Source organism: Carex rostrata, chromosome 29 (genome assembly GCF_964058835.1).
Source record: "Carex rostrata chromosome 29, lpCarRost1.2, whole genome shotgun sequence".
NCBI classification, from domain to species: domain Eukaryota; kingdom Viridiplantae; phylum Streptophyta; class Magnoliopsida; order Poales; family Cyperaceae; genus Carex; species Carex rostrata.
In genome coordinates, this window is record NC_135946.1 from 1,563,358 (window position 1) to 1,585,084 (window position 21,727).

Sequence of the window (21,727 nt, forward strand, 5' to 3'; positions counted from 1 at the left end):
GGTTTTTTTTGGCTGAACCGTCCGATCCGGTCCGATTTTAATAACACTGCTAGAGGGTGCGAGGTTCAATGCCGATTTGTCCTATGCAATAATAGACATTTTAAACAAGAGACCACATGATGTGAGACTGCTCCTATACAGAGATAGTTTGGAAAGGTTTGCTGACGCATTTCAACATTCAGCAGCCGTCGGGGAAGTGGCAATAGAAAAGGTATGGTGGAACCACATATTAGGTCTGGGACTTATGCTGAGAGCGCACTATGGTGGAACGACAGGTGCATGGGCACTCTGGCGAGAGAGAAACATAAGGATATTTGCAAATACTTCTAAAGCCATGGAAATATAGAATTGGGCGCGGTTTGCATGAAAGAGCAGCCTCACGATGACGTAGGAAAATTAGAGACAATCATGGTGGCGCATATACCTTCATGACCTATTCAATGTATAAAATAAAAGTATGGTTCGGTTCATTGAAGAGGTGATTAGAGCTAGGTCTTTGTAAATAAACATTTCTCTTTTTCATTTTAATACAATTGTTAGTGGCTATTATGCCAACTAACGTTGAAAAAAAATAATATCCCTGAACTCCAGTTACGGAACAGCTTTCAAGCGCAAATTTCTGAGGATCAAAATGGCCCTTTCCTTTTCAACTATGTACACATCAACAAAACTAAATATTTAGTTTTTATTTTTATAAATTTTCAACTATGTACTAGTCAACAAAAAACGAAACATTAAATAGTTTTTTATATATTGTCAACTATGTTCTGCTAATCCCCTCCCCCTTTCCATAAACTATAAATTCCATTAAGGGAGAAAAGAGACCAAAAAACCTTGTCCAACTTTTCAAAACATACACAATTAACATAGATAAGAAGAAAAAAAAAATTACAAAATGGTGCAAGAAAAGGCGGGAACTCGGCCACCGTGGGTTGGTCTAGCGGCTGCTGTCTGGGTGCAACTGGCGGCAGCAAATACGTATACCTTCCCACTTTACTCGGGCACATTGAAATCCATGCTAGGTTATGATCAACAACAACTAACCTTGCTCGGTGTAGCCGTCGACATAGGAGAGAACTTCGGCATAATTCCTGGCATTATTTGCAACTGGCTTCCGCCTTGGCTCGTTCTTGCAGCTGGCGCTATGTTGTGCTTTGTCGGTTACGGTGTGATTTGCCTCGCCGTTACTAAGACAGTGGTCGGGCTGCCATTTTGGTTGGTAAGCTCAATACCTTTCTCTCCCAACATTAATTTGTTTGGTATTTTTCCTTTCAATTGGCGCGCCATATAGTCTTTCCATATTGCATTAATGTATACATTCATGATATGACGTGGGCATTTTTGTGGGCATTTCTTATGATATGATATTATTTTCTATAGTGACGCTATTTATATTTATATTCCATATGATTTTGGAGTAGAATATTTTATTTATAGAAATATAATATTCGTAAATTAATATTTTATTTTAGATGGATATTAGATGTGGATTTCGATTTTGTGGAAAGAACCCAAAGATGAATTCAGAGACTTCTTAGGAGACTATATATTCAATTAGGATTCTCTGGAGTTCACCCATCACACACTTACAATTCTCCTTTTGCCATAGAAAATCCATTCCCCAACCCAATATCAAATCAGCGTCAACCGGGCACAATCTTTCTTCTCCACCGACCACTGCCCCACTCTTATCCTTCTATCTCAATCCTGTGTAGCAATTCATGTGGCATGTGCGCTGGAATTTCCTCAAAGGGTCTGAATTTAAAATCCGGTCTCTAAAAAGGCACCAAATTAATTCAATCATTTTCAGTTATTTCCAGAAAATAAAAATCAAATCCCAATCCATCTAAATTCCTATATTATTTTAATAATATTTCTATAAATAAAAAATTCTGATTTTCTTGTGCCCTCATTTCCTGCTACAGGCTATTTCTAATTTCATTAAACAACTAATAAATGAGCCTAGATGAGCCCAACTAAGCTCAGATCCACCCTGATATGATGATCTTTACTAACCATAAGCCCATAAATATTGGTTCCTCTCTTCTCTTCTCTTCTTTTCTTAAATTAGTACTCTTCCTTGTTTATTTACTTCATGTCCATGGTCACCATACATGCAGCTGAGCAAAAATCTCTCTAATTTTTTATTTGACATTGTTTCAGCTGTGGACTGCATTACTGCTTGGCGCTAACAGCTGTGCATGGTTAATCACAACAGTGCTTGTGACCAACATGAAGAACTTCCCGCACAGCCGGGGTACCGTCTCAGGCTTACTCAAAGGTTATGTTGGCTTATGTGCAGCAGTGTTAACGCAACTATATAGCGGCATTCTTAATAAGTCTCCTGCCAACCTACTCATCTTGCTAACCCTAGGCCTTCCTTTAATGTGCCTCTTGATGATGTACTTTGTGAGGCCTTGCACACCTGCAACTGAAGATGATGAGTCGCAACATGGCCATTTCCTCTTCACACAAATTGCGTGTATTATCCTCGCATTATACATCCTTGGTATGACAATTTTTGATGAGATTTTACCTAAAAGCTCAATGGCTAACTATGTGATGTTTGGTGTCACGGTACTCTTGCTTCTCTCCCCTCTCGCGATTCCAATAAAGATGACAATATACAGAAGTGCTCCTAAAATTCAGGAAGACCAATTGGTTACACTACGGGAGTCAAAGGCGCCGTTACTGCCTCCTTCTTTATCACAGACATATCTTGACATTACTACTACTAACTCTTCCAGTAGTGATGATAGTGTTGATCCTTTTGACAATGAGGATGATGATGTAAATGTACTACTAGCGGTGGGAGAGGGGGCAGTGAGTAGGAAGAGAAGACCAAGACGGGGTGAGGATTTCGAATTTCATGAGGCAGTGGTGAAAGCTGATTTTTGGCTTTTGTTTGTTGTATTTTTTATTGGGGTTGGTTCCGGTGTCACCGTGTCGAATAATCTCGCTCAAATAGCAAGAGCAGCAAAGATTGATGGTACAACAATTTTAGTGTGTCTTTTTAGCTTGGGGAACTTTTTCGGGCGGCTTGGTGGTGGGGCAGTTTCAGAGCAACTTGTCAAGTAATTAATTCCATCTCACTTTTCATTCTTTCTTGTTTTATTATGCATTAATTTTTTGTGATCTACAATCTTAGCACCCACAAATTAGCATATTGTTTTTTGAGCAATGCATCATTGGTTTTGTGCCCCAATCATTGTCTCTGTTCTCAAAGTTCAAACAGTCAATTCAAACCGTTCAATGTGATCTCCACATTAAATGTGACTAGTGACAAAGTTTTATATTTTTTTGGAAATATCATGTTGAGCAGTTCGAATCGACTGTTTGTACTTCGGAAACAAAAATAGAGGTGTAGAGTATGGTTGGAGCACAAAACTAATGGTGAATTTTAACCCTACTCTTGTTTTTTTCTTTTAACATCTTAGTTGATGTGTTTTCACTGTATTACTAGATGTTAGAAAGACTAGATTCTGAGAGTGGAACCTTCATTACAGCTAGAGTTTCAGCCTCAGTTTTAAGTGACTAGAAACCTAAGAAGCAACTCTATATATATAATAAATTGACCTAGACCGAGTATACAGAGCTGCATGCAATTTAACATAGCTGACATTTGATTTATTTCAGGTCAAGGTTGTTGCTGCCCCGGCCAGTTCTAATGACGTGCACACAGACAATAATGCTCATCATATTCCTCCTCCTAGCACTAGCCCTTGAAGTATCCCTCTATCCGGCAATTGCATGTCTCGGCATTTGCTACGGTGTTCAGTACTCTATAATGATACCAACCGCATCCGAACTTTTTGGTCTCAAAAACTTTGGCCTCTTCTACAATTTCATGTCATTGGGAAATCCACTTGGTGCATTTTTATTTTCCAGCCTTTTGGCTGGGTACTTATATGATAAGGAGGCGGCCAAGGGTTCGAGTGGAACGATTTGTGTGGGGCCTAATTGTTTTCAGCTTACATTTTTCATCCTGGGAGGTTTTTGTGCACTGGGTACATTTCTAAGTGTAATCCTGAGTGTGAGAATCAAACCAGTGTACCAGATGATGTATGGAGGTGGATCTTCGTATCGGGTTCCAAGGACTTCTGTGCATTAGTACATGATTTACAGTCCTTATTTTGAGTTTACATATTGGTAAATTATGTGGATTTTATTGTATGGTTCTGTCACACCCCAGATTTTTACCATCCAGAGCATGATTATATAAGCATCTGCACATCTTTCTTTGGCCCGTCAACCTACGTCGCCAACAGAAATGAAAACAAAACAACAAAACGGAGTCAGCTACAAAGCTCAGTAACCGGTTATTTAACGACGCGTTTCTCTATAATTGACTTAATTTAACAACCATTCAAATAGACCGGATTAATCCACACAAATTCACATCAAATTATGCACGCATATTTAACTAGCAATAGCACGTCGGTCTAGGTTATCCATAAAACCAGTCATATCACATTCACACATGTGTAATCCCTGTCACAGGCGATTCCCACATTCTCATAACACAATTCCTTTAATCTGCCAATCCAATGGGAAATCCATTCAACATTGGAAGGCCGCCAACCCACTGGGAAATCCATCCAACAATGAGGGGCTACAATCACATATCAAATTCTAACCTCAGACCCGCTATCCGTTAAATATGCCATCATAATCCAATATGCAATACCAATATTCAAATCAACCATACAAAACGAAAACACAGATTATAGAGAAGTCCGGTTAACTGATAACGAGATACTCAGAATTCCAAATCGAATCACAACGACATATTAGAATCACGGCAACGTAGTTAGAATTCGAATCGGATATTGAAATCGAATATCAAAATAATTGTGATGATAAGTTCTGTTTATTTCTTTCTTTCTTTTATTTTCGGTTTTCTTTTTCTTTTTCTTTTGAGGTGCGAGAGAGAGAGGCGTGGTAATGAATGGAGATAATTTAAAGAGATATTTGGTTTGGGACAAAACAGGGTTTACGGCAAGGAATTTATTAAAAAGGGGCGGTTATGATCGATTAATGCACAACTAATTATAACGAAAGGATGTCAGTTAATGTATATCTAATTGTAAATTATAATTTTAACTTTGTATATATTACTTAATGATCGAAAGGTGGTCAGAGAAAGAGTATATAAGTGTCATTAGCGAAAGAATGTAAATTAATATTAAAGGATAAGAATAAACAGTTAATGTGTTTCTTAAACCGTAATAAGATTAAAAAGAATAATAATAAATAACTAAACAATATTTTAAGAAGCCAAACAAATTTTTAAACAAAATAATCAGATGGGTAAAATGAAATTATATATATATTCAAATTTTAAGTTTTATTTACGCCATAGAAACTTTATTTTATTATAAAAAAAATCTTCTTAGCAATAATAATAATAACTCAAATTTTCGGGATGTTACAGATTCTATTGATTATTTATTCCTTTATTTTATCTTATGGAATTGACATTTTCATGAAGATCGAACATTTTTGTGTACATAGCCGGCATTCTGTTTTTGTAATTTAATGTTTGAGAATATATGAATTTGGGTTTGAATGGTTGGCTTTTGTTATGTATGTACTATATATATGAATATATATTGAACAATTTGTATAGATGCTGGTGCCCATTTTGTAGTTAATTAGCTAGCTTTTAATATTGATAGAAAACTATCCAAAATTCTCAATTGCTGGAATACATTACCTATATTATTTAAATCATTAATTACTAGTGATAATTACTTATCTCTTCATTAACTACACAGACAGATTGTTTTTTTTCCTTGCATACAGCTTCCTTAACCAAAATAATATCACCATTCCTCTCTGATGTACAAAAATGTTTGGAGCTTAGTGTATCAAAATTAGAGAGCCTATGATATATGAAATGATTCAATATATATAAAGAGAACGACAAAGTGCATCTGAAGTTAAGTTATAGGAGCACGAGGACATTTTGTTAAAAAATTTAGGAGAAGTATTTTATTTGATGGTTTTTGAAAGGATAATATATATTTTATTAAATTTTCCATTTACTATAGTTTAATATGGATATCGACAACAGGTCAGCAAAGGGATAATGCTGACATATAATAAAATTAGGGGCGGATCTAGTATTTTCGTTGGGGGCGGGGGGTGAGGCAAAAAAATATAGAATCGGATTTAAATAACTTATTGGATTTAAACCCATTAACTAATTGGGTACTCGATAAGAAAACAATGCTTTGACTTGTATTTTTCAATGCTCTGACTTATAATTTATGATGCTTTAACTTATAATTCTAATTACCAATCATAATATTTCAAGAAATTTATTTTGATTTGAACACTAAATTTTACCCGAATTATAAATCAAACATCCAGATGGGGGCCAAAATATTTCTAGAGAGGGGCAAAGTCGATCGGTACCGATAAATTACCACTAAAACTCGAAATCCAAGGGGCGGCTGCCCCCTGTTCTACTGTGGGTCCACCCCTGAATAAAGTAGATGACATGTCTGAGCAATCAGATCTAATTATTTATTGTGTGGTATGGATTTGATGACCGTGGGGATTGTTAAAGTAGGTGACATTAATTTCTCAGCTACCAGACCTAATTATTTATTATGTTATATGGATTTATTTGATGTTGGTTTCATGTCAACATAACCGGGGCCAGATATTCAGTGATGTGATTTTGACAATTAAACAGTATCACATAAGGTTCTTCTGTTAACATTTCAGTGCAAACAAGCACGTCTCGGGTCTAAATAAGGAAATCATTTGTCTATCGGTTTGCAAACTAATGACTTATTAGCAGAAAGTAAAACCGAAAATCAATCAAATTGAAATGCTAACCTGATCTTCCTTTTTTACTGTTGCAGTTGTTTCTATGGTGATTTGTTGCACTAAAAAGGCAAAATATCATAGTTATAGTCATTGTTCGTCATGATTCATGAAGTCCGGACATTTATTCGTAGATCTCTATATATGTATGTATTTCCATCTTCACCTTAAGTCCTCTCAAAAATGAAGGGAAAGCAATACATATTGTGATCTTCCACTTAAATCCTCTCAAGAAAAAAGTAGGGGTAGTAATGGAAGTAGAAGCCTCAAAACTAAGATGTCGTCCACATTATAATTCTGTTCCACAAAATGAAGAAGTGGAGAGTATATATAAAGAACTAATTTCTACACTTCCAAAAGAAGAAAGATTGCCGCCTTTTACGATGCGAAAATACCAAGGTTTTTGGTACTCAGAACGGCGTCTTCCAGGTGTATTGTCAATGCAAGAGATTTTCAAGCCTCGCTCCACAGATTTAATCGTAGCAAGTTTTCCCAAGTCAGGTACCACTTGGCTCAGAGCCCTCACTTTCACTATAGTGCACCGAAATAAGTATACTTTTTCTAGTAACCCTTTGCTTAAACTCAATTCCCATGATTGTGTACCAAACATTGAGTATTTCTATTCTAAGGGAGATGAACAATACCTTGAAACTCTTCCTTCTCCAAGGGTTCTTGGGACCCATTTGTCTTACTCAGCACTCTCAGAGAGCATGAAGACATCAAATTGTCCAATAATTTATATTTGTAGAGAGCCGAAAGATGTCATAGTCTCCTATTGGCACATGGTTAAAAAAGTTGATTGGTTCGAAAAATCATTTCCTTTCACTCAAGCCTTCGAGTTATTTTGTGATCACATTCTTGAATATTACATGAAGAGCTTGAGCAATACCGAGAAATTTTTGTTCCTAAAATATGACGATCTGATGAAGGACCCAATCGCTGGTGTAATCAGGATAGCAAACTTCACCGGATACCCATTCTCTGAGGAGGAGATGAGAGATGGTCTAGTGGAAGAGATAGTCGAGTTTTGTAGCTTTAATAAACTCAGAAACCTTGATGTAAACAAAAATGGAACAGGTAATGTACAAAATGATGTCTTATTTAGAAAAGCAACAGTGGGGGATTGGCAAAACTACATGACGACTGAGATGGCTAATAAGTTGGATGAAATTACAAACGAAAAATTACATGGTTCTGGTTTCAGCTTTTGAGTGGCAAAAGCACATACTGACACCGGTACTGGTATTGGCCATGGAATGTTTTCTTTATTTTTTCTTTGCCTATTTATTTCTCATCATGTTAGATGAGATTCATGTAGTTTTATGTTAATTTTATGTCTGTACACGAGAGCTCGGATATTAATGATATATTGTTATATTAAATTAATTTGCATTAGAGCTCATTTTTTTTGTCTGCCTTCACAGTTTAAATATCGTTTTGAAGCAATGCTTTAATTATCTTTAATATTTTCATGTATATTCTGTTGAATCCGATTTGAGTAAACTGGCCTGACATATATACAAATTCACCATGGCATTATACGAATGGTCTATTGAAAGAGTACTAACAACAAATAAAAATATAACTCTGTTATTCATTTATGCATAATCAGTAGTTCAAATAAGTATTTATTTGATCAGGAAGAATTTTTTTTTTTAAATTATTGAGAAAAATAAATTGGAAAATTAATTATTATGAATCGAATAATGGACCTTCTTCCAACCTGGATCATTGTTTTTGACTGTTGCAGACTTTCAGTTGTTTCTATGGTGATCTTTTGCAATTTTTTATTTTTTTACTTTAGAACAACGAATTGAGTCAAAATAGCTATTCAGGTTTAAAAATAATACTCTGAAATTTAATTTCTAATATTTTTCTATTTAATTTTCAATGCAACTGACTTCTAATTCTAATTACCAATCAAATTTTTAAAAAAAAGTATTCTAATTTTAATCTTAAATTTAACCCTCTAATTTTCAATGCGCATGTGAAATGACTTCCCAATAGACACCACATGTTTCTCATCCTCTCTCGTGCTTGGTTTAGCCCCTTCCCATACTTTCTTTGCCCCTTTACTTCAACAACCACTCTCATATTTATGAATTATTCAAACACTATTGGCTATGTCAGCATCGGCACACCGGCCGATAACTGCCTCAAGTATCGAGTTCCACGTAATTAAGATTCGTAAAATTGAAATCAGAATCGGTTATTTGACCATAAAGAATGAGTCACTTTTCTCAAGGATAAAAAAATGACTTTTTGCGACGAACTACTCTCATTGTTCAGCTTTTTTTTTTTGCGACGGACGACCGTCATAAAAGCGTTTTTTCCCTCGCAAAAATTGTCTACTTTGTTGTAGTGAAATTAGAATCGGATGAATCAGTTAGAATTGGATCGAAAACTCAATTTTTTTGGTTCCTATAAAAAATTAGAAGAAATTAGTAAATAGAATGATTTTGATTCCTATAAAAAATAAATATATATATAAGAAAAATAAAAGAAGAAAATGAAACAAAAAAGAGGTAGAAAATAGGGAAAAACGATTCAAAAGCAAATGTAAAAATGCAAAAAAAAAAAAAACCTGGGTAGATCGATGATCCAATGAAGACCTAACTGGTGATAAAGAAAAACTGGAGGCAGGTAGCAGCCCTAAATGTCTCATTAAATATTATATAAAAGCGGTCCCATCTCTCCAAATTTTCTTAGTTGAAACCCAACCCACAAAAACTCTGCTGCAAGATTCTTTTATGGTGTGTGTACAATTTAACTGAATTAAGGGGAGGCTCTCTTCCCAAACAACTCAAACAAAAAATCAAAATAAATGTGTTATATTTTCTAATAAACAGAGAGTATTTGATACTAGAGAGTATTCTGAACTAGTGAACTCGAGATAATTTGAACAAACATTTTGAGTCAAATTGAGTCAGTTCAGAAGTCCAAAGAATAGTTTTCTCTACTAAAATACAAATATAACTAACCACAATTAATGGTAAGTATACAATTGCATAAGAAATCTGTAATTAGTATGCATGAAAAATAACAGGGACAGAATGGGCTTATAACTTTACAAGTAATGAACCTTTGTGGTCGAAATCTCACAGCTGCATGCAAAGCTAATTCATCTTAATTTCTAGCAATCAATCAAACAACTGTAGTGCCAAATTTTAAAAGCATTCCACATAGGATGATGCAACACATTTTCTCGACGCCTATTGACGTTAAATGTTGGTGCCGGAGAAGACGGAAGGGTCTCAACATTTCGATAGGCGAAGAGAAAATGCGTTGCATCATGCTATGCGGAATGGCTTTGAAAATTTGGCCTCTAAAGGTGAAAATTTTGTTTTGGAAGGGAAGCTTGATGTTGGATTCAAATATAACGCTTGCTTGCTTTAGGTATCAACCTTGAAAACATAAGAAGGATTTAACATTTCCCATGTTCTCACATGTTACCCCATGTGATTTCTGAACACTTTCACGTTCTCATCACATGCTCAATTATATATCTTTTTACACATTATAAAACAGAAAAAGCATTAAATATTCAATTTTTTTTTTTTATAGTTCGTCCTCCATAAAACTATGATTATCATAAACCATAAAAGTATTTGAAATAAAAAAATAAAAAAAACATAGCCTTTTGTCTGCCACTGCCCGAACGACTATATATAGAGACAATGCAGTGTTAAATATTGAAATAATTGTTTTTGGATTCTAAATATGAGGTTAGACAAAGCAGCTATCATGTGTTTTCAATAATTACACAGGCATATTGTTTTTTTCCTTGCATACTTCTTCCCTCAACCAAATTATTTTCACCATTCATCTCTAATGTACAAAGTATTTGGAGCAGAGCTACTCCATTCTATAAATTATTGAGATTTCTAATCTGACGTGGTGATTTCTATTCCAATTTTAGATATGTACGCTAGTTTCATATTTAGAAATTATTCCGCAAAATTTGTTATTAAGAAACACTTTCTAATCACCACATTGGCGAAACGATTCGCTCAAATTCATTCTTCCCCGTTTCTGTGACTCACATGGTCTATTTAAAAAATCTAAAATTAATTTCAAGGACGTGAAGATTTAGAAATTATGTAAAAAATGATTGACAATTATTTACAAATTCATTTCAATTGCTGTTAAGTTTCTAGTGAACTTTTATATGCTCTCAACATTTTGTTCCCAGATCTATCTCTACAGGGAACAACGTGTCTCAAAAAACATGGGCCATAGAGGCTCAATGATGAGCCCAAAAAATTCAATCCTAACTTGGATCGATGAAACACAGTTCATATTTTGCCAATTCAAAGTCCATTTTATAGCCTTTTTGAGAAAATATGGGGCTAACCAACATATGTTGCAATATCTAAACATTCATTTAACCTATTTCACAGTAAACCACCAACACTAGTAGAATATTGACAATGCTACACCTATTTACCAAAAGACGAATATAATGAAAATAATAATAATGACAATTCATAACCTATTTTGCTTCTTTTATTTTATCAGTCAAGCCATTGCATGCATTTATACTTTTATTTATTACATAATAATGGAGACTATATATATCAACAAAATATCTCTACTTGTTTATTGTTGACACCAAATTAAGTAAATCTTAACTCTCCCAGATTGTAAACCAATAATTCCAGTACGAAATCAATTGATGTTATGGTATTTTTTTTATACATTAAATGTAGACGATTTGATTCAATTGCAATTGCAATTGCATCCGATTTGATACATTAAGGTACTAAGATATTTTGTCAGACATGCATGAAACACTTGCTTTATATTTTTTTTTCGCTTAAAAATATTTTGTGGCCTTCTTATTTGTGCAAATCAAGAGTTGAAATGAATTTGTATCCTTGAATGACATTTAAAATAAGGAAATCAGGACAAATTTGAGTATCTGACAATCAAATAAGGGTGTTTAGGAAAGTTTAAAAAAATGGCAAGCACGTGTGGTGATTACATGTGACAAGTACATGTCTAGATAAATTTAGACTGTACACGTAACAAAAATAAAAAAACATGCATAGAATAAGAAAAAAAAATGCAAACTATTTAATTGGAGCACTGATATTCAATATGAAGTTTAAACTTTTTAATCAAAATCGTTAGCGGATTAGAACATCTATGTGCTTAATGTAAGAATGGAGATAAAAAAAAGTTAACATTTAATGTTGGTAATTATTATAGAATAAAATCGTTTACTGATTTAAAAATTTAATTGATATTGTGTTAATTAAAATATTAGTTTTGCTAGTATAACACGTTTTGACTTTTTGATATATATATATATATATATATAACACGTTTTGACTTTTTGAGTGCCAAACTGTGAAGAGAAGAGTCCTGACGAAACGAGACATGCATTCAGAGAAAAGTTGTGGTATTGAGGAGAGAAACGAGGCGAAAGGGACATGAAATATCTTGTTTTTCTTTGGAGGAACTAATTAAGGGAAGAATATATGATATGCTGCTTGTCATAATGAATTAGCTAGCTACATATTTCCATATAAATTAGGATATTTTCTTCTTTATTTCGTAAGGGAAACGGTTTGCATGTAAATGGCTCAGATACAATGTTATCAGAACCGGACCGGACATTGACCCGGTAAAGCTCCGGTTCACTGGTTTATTGGTCAGACCGGTGGGTCAACGGGTTCAATTGTTAGTTTTTTATAATTATAATATTTGATATTGAGATATTATTTCTTATTTTAATAAAGTGTTAGTTGAAGTAATATTTTGTGTATATAACTTAATTTGAGCAAATAAATTAACTAAATAATTAAAACGAGAATATTTATATATTTTCTAATTGGTGTATGCTAGCTTTTTACAATTTATTACATAAAACATGAAAGTGACAATTTTCTTAAAAATTAGAAACAAATAGAAAATTATTTTTACATACAAATAGAAATTTTGAGAGAGATGAATTGTAAATTTCATCTTTACACTTTGCCAATAAATAATGTTACATACATGAAAAAAAATAACAGTGTCTGAGAAAATAGTAGCATCATTTTTTTTGCAATAAAAAATAAGAATTAATAATTTTTTTGTAATATACAAAAGTTAACCACTTGCTCATAATTTATTTATTTTTGCATAAGCATTCAGCAATATATTGCTACAGTGTATATGTCTTCAGAGTTCTTTTGTCTTGAGCTATTCCCGATGCCAATTCAAAAAATATTAAATAAAAAGACTATTGGGCTAAAGAAAAGTGAGTTCTCCTGTATAACATTAATTACACTCTTGTAATGGGTCCCACTGTCATAATCTTCTTCCTCTCTTCACTTTTTTTTCTTTCGCTGATTTGATCTGTTTTCTTCAATCGATTTCACTTCAAATTTGAGTATGCTTTGAACCGGATTTTTTTCTCAAATGGTTCAGCGATTTTTTGGATATAACCGGCCGGTTAAACCGATTTTTTCCGGTCCAATAGCATAAACGATTTTTTTAAACGAACCAAACCGGACAGGTGGGCGGTTCCGGTTTTTTCCGGTCCGACCGACCGGTCCGGTCCGGTTCTGATAACACTGCTCAGATACTATGATTTCTTATCCGAATTTAAATTCAGATGAATGAAGCAATATATCTAATAAATAGTGTATATATATGAATATATATGAGGAGGGTTCAAATGTCTCCATTTTTTGTGCCTCCACCATACTTTCATTTTCAAAACGTTAATAACTCAAAATTTAAATTATAAACCTCAAAATAAAACCGTTAGATGTGACCTATGCTATTTTATCTATGTGCTCAAAAAAATTTATCACATTTTAGTTTTCTTTTTATGTGAATTAATTAGTTGAAAAATTAACGTCTAGAAATTATCCACATTAGTACGTTTTTACAAGCTCTCGATGACAATCAAAACAAAGTTGAAATGTCATATTTTTTTACAAGTGCATAGATAGAATGATGTAGATCATATTCAACGGTTTTATTTTGACTTTTAAGTTTCAAATTTTGAATTATTAAAGTTTTTAAAAATAGAGGCACAAAAATTGATGAACTCAAGTCCAAAACCCGTCAAATCAGTTTTAGATGACGAATCCGAACTATTGAAAAATGCATACCTTACGAGTGATGCATCTACATGTGAAATTATTAAACATTCGAATTAATTTAGTATAAAGTCAATTGGTCAAAATTAGAAGGTTAATAAATTAATTTTAATACATTCAATTTTTGAATGTTTTTTGACCACTTGACTTTATACTAAATTAATTTAATTGTTTAAAAATTTTACATGTAGATGCATCACTCGTAAGGTATGCGGGTTTCAACGGTTCAGATTTGTCATTTAAAGTCGATTTGACAGGTTTTAGACTTGAATTCATCAAAGGGCTTGGTGGAACTTAAGAACACCCTAGTTCTACTATATATATATATATATATATATATAGAGAGAGAGAGAGAGAGAGAGAGGTTGGCTAAGATCAAAGTGGTAGTTCCTAAGCTTTGGTGCTACCAATTTGTTTTTCAATTTTCAAAGTTCAAAATGTCGATCTGAACCGTTCAAGTCAATCTCTATATTAAAATATGCTTGGAGACCAAATTTTACATTTTTCTGAATTTTTTTACTATTTATTAAGCCACTTTGAAAATCGCTGATCCAACGGTGGCTTAACAAAATAGTAAAATCAGAAGCCACCGTTGGATCAGCGATTTTCAAAGTGGCTTAATAAATAGTAAAAAAATTCAGAAAAATATAAAATTTGGTCTCCAAGTATATTTTAATTTAGAGATTGACTTGAATGGTTTGGATCGACATTTTGAACTTTGTAAATTGAAAACGAATTGGTAGCACCAAAGCTCGGGAACTACCACTTTGATCTTATCCAACCATATATATATATATATATATATATATATAGAGTATGGCTAACGCGCTTCCTCTAGCATATGGGCCGAAATGCTTCCGGTGGAAATTTGAAATTTCAAAATCCTAACGGTTGATCCGAACCGTTCATCTTGTTCTCCATATTAATATGTGCTTGGAGACCAAATTTTACATTTTTCTGAATTTTTTTACTATTTATTAAGCCACTTTGAAAACCCCTGATCCAACGGTGGCTTAACCCAACAGTAAAACCAGAAACTACCGTTGGATCAGCGGTTTTCAAAGTGGCTTAATAAATAGTAAAAAAATTCAGAAAAATGTAAAATTTGGTCTCCAAACACATATTAATATGAAAAACAAGATGAACGGTTCGGATCGACCGTTAGGATTTTGAAAACTCGAAATCCGAGCCGTAGCACGGAGGCCTCTTAGCTACCCGTAGCATATTAGCCAAAACCTATATATATATATAGATGGGCTACGGTGAGTTGCGAAGTAAAATGCGTTTCTACTTCAAGCCGTATTTTTATTTTGAAAGTCCAAACGACCAATCCGAACCGTTAGATGTTTAATCTATATTGAAATGTGCTTGGAGACTAAATTTTACATTTTTTGAAATTTTTTTACTATTTATTAAGCATTTTTGAAAATTGTTGTTTTGCTGTAAACAGTAAAATTTTCTGGACCATCAGATCAGCGACTTTCAAAATTGCTTAATAAATAGTAAAAAAATTCTAAAAAATGTAAAATTTGGTCTCCAAGCACATTTCAATGTGGAGAACAAGATGAACGGTTCGGATCGACGTTTTAAACTTTAAAATCGCAAAATATGAGCGTGAAGTAAAATAGTCGCTTTACTTCGCAACTCACCGTAGCCCATCTCATATATATATATATATATATATATATATATAGAGAGAGAGAGAGAGAGATGGGCTACGGTGAGCCATGAAGTAAAATGAGTTGGTGCTCCATGGCATTATATTTTTATTTTGAAAATCCAAACGATCGATCCGAACCGCTCAACATGATCTCCATATTGAAATGTGCTTGGAGACCAAATTTTATATTTTTTGGAACTTTTTTACTATTTATTAAGCAATTTTGAAAATCGCTGATCCGATGGTCCAGAAATTTTTACTCTTTTTACTGTTCACAGCAAAACAGCAATTTTCAAAATTGCTTAATAAATAGTAAAAAAGTTCCAAAAAATATAAAATTTGGTCTCCAAGCACATTTCAATATGGAGATCACATCTAATGGTTCGGATCGGTCATTTGGACTTTCAAAATGAAAAAATGACGTGGAGTACAAACGTGTTTTATTTCGTGGCTACTGATTTTACTGTTTTCTTAAGCCACTGTTGGATCAACAATTTTGTAAAATACTTAATATATAGTAAACAAATTCAGAAAAATGTAAAATTTGGTCTCCAAGCACATATTAATATGGAGAACAAGAAGAACGGTTCGGATCGACCGTTTGAATTTTGAAAAGTCAAATTTGAACCATATGTATTTCGGCCCATATACATTCGAATGCACATTAGTCACTCTCTCTCTCTCTCTCTCTCTATATATATATATATATAGAGAGAGAGAAAGAGAGAGTGGCTAAGCTCAAATCGTTTGTTCCTGGGCTCAGGAACAAACGATTGGGTTCTCCAATTTCCGAAGTTCAAACGGCCGATCCAAACCATTAGATGTTTAATCTATATTAAAATGTGCTTGGAGACAAAATTTTATATTTTTTGGAATTTTTTTACTATTTATTAAGAGGGTTTGAAAGTCGCTGTTTTTTTATGGTGCAGAATTTTAATAAAAACAGCAACTTTCAAACCCTCTTAATAAATAGTAAAAAAATTTCAAAAAATATGAAATTTTGTCTCCAAGCACATTTTAATATAGATTAAACATCTAACGGTTTGGATCGGCCGTTTAAACTTTGAAAATTGGAGAACCCAATCGTTTGTTCCTGAGCCCAGGAACAAACGATTTGAGCTTAGCCATTCTCTCTCTCTCTCTCTCTCTCTATATATATATATATATATATATATATATTTGTTAATTTGTGCGTCAAATTTTATTCAACTTGATAATTATTGGGACATCTATAAAGTCCAATGAGTTCAATTAATTCTTCTTCTTCTGATGATGATGATTTTGATATATCCATTATCGTTTGTTGCGGTTGTCAAACAAATTGGTGGTCCGTATATAATTTATTTTTATATGTCAACTCAATATATAGATATTATTGATGCATATGATGGAAATAAAGAATTTAATTATTTTATTTCTAGCAGGTCTAGAATATTTTTTCTTGGAACAGATATAAATACAACAACAATAACAACCTGGATTTGAATTTATTCTTTGGTATTAGGTTATTTATATAATGCCAAATGTAAGGCGATATACCATTCTCGACGTTTACGATTTTTTTTTAAAACAAATTCAGAATATTATTACTAATAAATTTATATAATTTTTAGACTCTATTTAATTATATGCACTCACATATCTAGATCAATCTAATTAACTTTTGAACTGTTGTTAATTTTTCATTAATGTTACTGTCTGTATCACCTGGTTCAATCAAATTATAAATTTTAGGTGTAGAAAAACTCCAAGTAACTTGTCATCAATTTTGTGCTCAAATTGGCCACTTGAGATATTGGCATCTAAGTTATGTATCAAAGGGACAAAGCTCTACAATCAAGGGTTAATATCCTTTGCAATATATCTAGTCTCTATCTAAGTTTTCAAATAACAACTTTTCATAGTTACAAAATAAAAGAAATCCGCATTACAAATCATAACAAAAGATAACATGACTAAATTAAGAAAAGAACTTGTTTATTCTTTTGTAAATAAAAGAAAACCTCTTTACATGGCTAAATTAATAACAACATAGAAAAAGAGTCGTTAGGAACTAACCTTGAAACGTGTTGCATGGATGAGGTCATTTTCATGCTTGGAGTCAACGCCTAAAAGAAAATATGCATTAATTAGACAGTTGTCCTGCTCTCCACACATCACCTTAAGACCATATATATATATATATATATATATACAATACAAACACACATCTTAACTTCACTAAATCAACAAAGTTTTCTCTAAGAGGGAAGAGTATTCAAAAGCCTGTGAAGGTATTTATAATAAACACATACAAATTTCGCTTTCCATCCATGGAGAACATGATCTCTTCCCAAATCAACCATTCTGTTTTCAACGAGCAGCGCTGGTTAGAGCAGTTGCAGCATGACTTCTCCAAGGATTTAGAAGACACGCTCGGCATTAAAGTGTCGGTGTTTGACGTGCCAAAGCTTCTTTATGAAGACAAACCAGATGCTTATGTACCTCATTTCTTTGCTGTGGGTCCCTACCACCAGCACCGACTGGAGCTGCGTTGCATGGAGCGATACAAGATTGCCGCTGCAAAAAGAGTTGAGAGGTCATTTAAGGACATAAAGTTTGATGACCTTATCAATGAATTTATACAGCTCGAAAGCGAGATCCGAGCACCATACCATAGGTAATCCCTTTTGGCAATTTGAATTCTCTTTTTTGTAAGCTATATAAGAATCCTTCTATAGTTTGTTTCATGTTTGAGGAAAACCCTATATCTTGGTAGTGTGCCCATGTATATGATACCTGCATTCTCCAAAGAAGAAAATCAAATATTTGACCTACTTCATGTAAAAAAATATCTAATCAATATATATATACATATAAATGTATATATACATATATATATATATGTATATATATATATATATATATATAGAGGAGGGTTCAAATGCACCCAAAATTTTGTGCACCCAAATGCACCCTATCATTTTTCTCCGTTTTCAAAGTCCGAATTGTCAATCCGAACCGTTAGATGCGATCTATATATTAAGATGTGCTTGGAGACCAAATTTTACATTTTTTGAATTTTTTTTACTATTTATTAAGCCACTTTGAAAATCGCTGATTTTATATTTTCTGGACCATTGGATCAGCGATTTTCAAAGTAGCTTAATAAATAGTAAAAACAATTCAAAAAATGTAAAATTTGGTCTCCAAGCACATCTTAATATATAGATCGCATCTAACGGTTCGGATTGACAATTCGGACTTTGAAAACGGAGAAAAATGATAGGGTGCATTTGGGTGCACAAAATTTTGGGTGCATTTGAACCCTCTCTCTCTATATATATATATACATATATATATACATATACATATATATATATATATGTATGTATATATACATGTATATATGTCTACTCTACATGAGTTTGGCTAGTATAACATCAGTGTCATTTCAGTCTATATAACACCAACTCCAAAACCTATCGAATCAATTTCAAACGGTGAATCCAAACCGTTCAAACTGATCTACTTCATTAGTTGTGAGTTTACATGTAAAATTTATAACCTTTTGAATTTATTTGGTATCAAGTCAAGCGGTCAAATGTGTGAGTTTTTAAATTAATTTTAATACATTAATTTTTTGATAAAATGTCGCTTGATTTGATACTAAAATAACTCGAAAATATAAAAGTTTGCATGTAAACGCATCACTCATAAAGTAAATTGATTTGAACGGTTTGGATTAATCGTTTAAAGTTTATTCGATCAATTTTGAAGTTAGTGTCATGTGACACCGATGTCATACTAGCCAGACTCATGTATACATATATATAATATATGTATATATACATATATATATTATGTTTGACAAATAATCTTCACCAGCAAGTAGTACTTAAATTGTAAAACTTCTTTGATGGTGTAAGTAGGTAATTGAGTTGCTTGGATTCTCATATTTTACATGTCAAAGCACTTATATATATATATATCTTAACTAATCATAACGGTGTGTCTAGGTATCTTGATTTCACTGAAGAAAGTTTAGCATGGATGATGGCCATTGATTCATGCTTCTTGCTTGAATTCCTTCAAAACTACCACAATGGAGAAGGAACTGGCATTGTACCTCCACCAACAAATTGGATAAGCGGTATCGTGAAGGATATCATGATGTTAGAGAATCAAATCCCGGTCTTTCTCTTGAGAAAGACTCTGGAGTTCAAATACTCTTCGGACGAAGTAGCAAATACCATGTTACAAACCATCTTAGAAAGATTCATAGAAGAGGTTACTCCTCTTAAAGTTACTGTTAGTATAGGCAATCTAGATAAGTATGCGCATGTGCTCGAGCTGCTCTACCATGTTATAGTTCCAAATTTAGAAGAACAACATGATCAAACTGAAATCATCATTGAAAACCCAGACAAGATACTGAACCCCGAGGATGTCGAGACTGTAAAAGGAGCGATTGATAATATATCCAGACTAAATATAGCTCCAATCCGTTTCATTAAAGAGAAGTTGATATTAAAGCCTGTTGATATCATATCAAATCTTCTTCAGAAACTATCTAACAAATTTCCTGTGGTCAGGCTCCTCTCTCCGATTGTTGACTACTTCTTCTCTCAAACCAATGTTACGAAAAACATACAAAATATGAGCATAAGTAACATCATCAATTCGCCACTACTCGAAGAAATTACAATCCCATCTGTATCTAAACTTGTTCGTTTCGGAGTAAAATTTATTCCGACAGAGGATGGGATAAGTGGGATAGCATTTGATGGAAAAACCGCAAAAAGCAGAACCTTTAAACTGCCGGTCGTCACTCTGGATGCCAACACTGACACTATATTGAGAAATTTGGTGGCTTATGAAGCCTCTGTCATCAAGGGGCCATTAGTTTTTGCACGGTACACTGAACTAATGAACGGAATCATCGACACAGTTGAGGATGTGAAAATCCTAAGAAAAAGCGGGATAATTTTAAATCACATGAAGAGTGATAGGGAAGTGGTGCATCTGTGGAGCGGGATGTGCCGATCCGTGAGGCTAACCAGAGTGCCAAAGATCGATCGAGTTATCAATGATGTCAGGAGCTTTAACAACACAAAATTGACGGTAAAAATAAACAAATTACTGAGGAGGTATGTCTTCAAGTCATGGAAATTTCTAACTGTGCTTGCTACTTTGTTTCTGCTACTGATGACTGGAGTGCAGACGTTTTGCTCGGTATATACTTGCTCTAAGTGGGTTGCTACCATTGCGGATGAAACCGAGCAAACTTGATCTCTCGTGCTAATGAATGATATCATGAACTCCTTAATTTGTAATATGTATTATCTGCAGTTACAGCTTTGTAATAAGATGTTATAATTCAGTATAAATGAAGGCTGTATCTATTTGTTATATGTACTCCATGTTTCTTTTTATTTATTATTATTATTATTATTATTATTATTATTATTATTATTATTATTATTATTATTGTTGTTTAGTTTATCTTTGTATTTCTACACTATGAAGCTAGATTGTAACATCATAATTGTACGAGTTTATAATATTTTTTGATGAAAAGTAGGGGTCTGGCTCCTATATCTATATTGATTTAAAAAAAGTTCGTTGAGGTTTTACAATGGTTCTAACGTTTGCAAAAAAATTCTTTTTATAGAAATTCCAAATTTCAACCCTATTTTACAAGAAAATCTTTGCTATATATATATATATCATTTCTTTATATAGAAAAAAAGGACACCTCTAGCCTAGTACACTAAAAGTTTGATATGTTTTTCTCTGATATATACGAGAAGCGAGATGCACCACGTGTACACATTTTCACAAATGTAGCTAATTTTAATATTAAGGAACAGTTGTTTATGAATCATGGGATTCTATAAGCTTTTAAGTTGAACTGAATTACATGACGTGCAGGAATCATTATAAGATATTCAAAAAGTATCACAACTCATAGAACATGTGTTCAAGATACTACCAAATAAGAGACTAAAAGTCAAATTATTAATTACATTTTTCAACTATATTTCACAGAGTATTCATGGGCCTAAGTTGCACTAATAAGAACCCAAAACTGTCTATCTATTCCCATAAAACCAAACCAAACTAAACCAAACCATATCTCTAAATTTTTTAC

At 33.2% G+C, this 21,727-nt stretch overlaps 1 protein-coding gene and 2 pseudogenes across 2 annotated transcripts; all 3 read left to right on the forward strand.

Moving 5' to 3' along the window:
* Positions 1–779: 779 nt before the first annotated feature.
* Positions 780–4,175, forward strand: LOC144546381 (protein NUCLEAR FUSION DEFECTIVE 4-like). The gene is made up of 3 exons (XM_078294922.1): positions 780–1,219; positions 2,164–3,074; positions 3,637–4,175. Exons 1-3 carry the CDS (start codon positions 896–898, stop codon positions 4,109–4,111), a joined length of 1,710 nt encoding a protein of 569 aa, XP_078151048.1. The 5' UTR covers positions 780–895; the 3' UTR covers positions 4,112–4,175.
* Positions 4,176–6,993: 2,818 nt separating this feature from the next.
* Positions 6,994–8,219, forward strand: LOC144546335 (flavonol 3-sulfotransferase pseudogene; annotated as a pseudogene). Its single transcript, XR_013508742.1, has one exon. The product of XR_013508742.1 is annotated as a flavonol 3-sulfotransferase pseudogene (transcript).
* A 9,687-nt stretch (positions 8,220–17,906) lies between these two features.
* On the forward strand, positions 17,907–20,865 carry LOC144546130 (putative UPF0481 protein At3g02645 pseudogene; annotated as a pseudogene).
* The last annotated feature ends 862 nt before the right edge of the window (positions 20,866–21,727 follow it).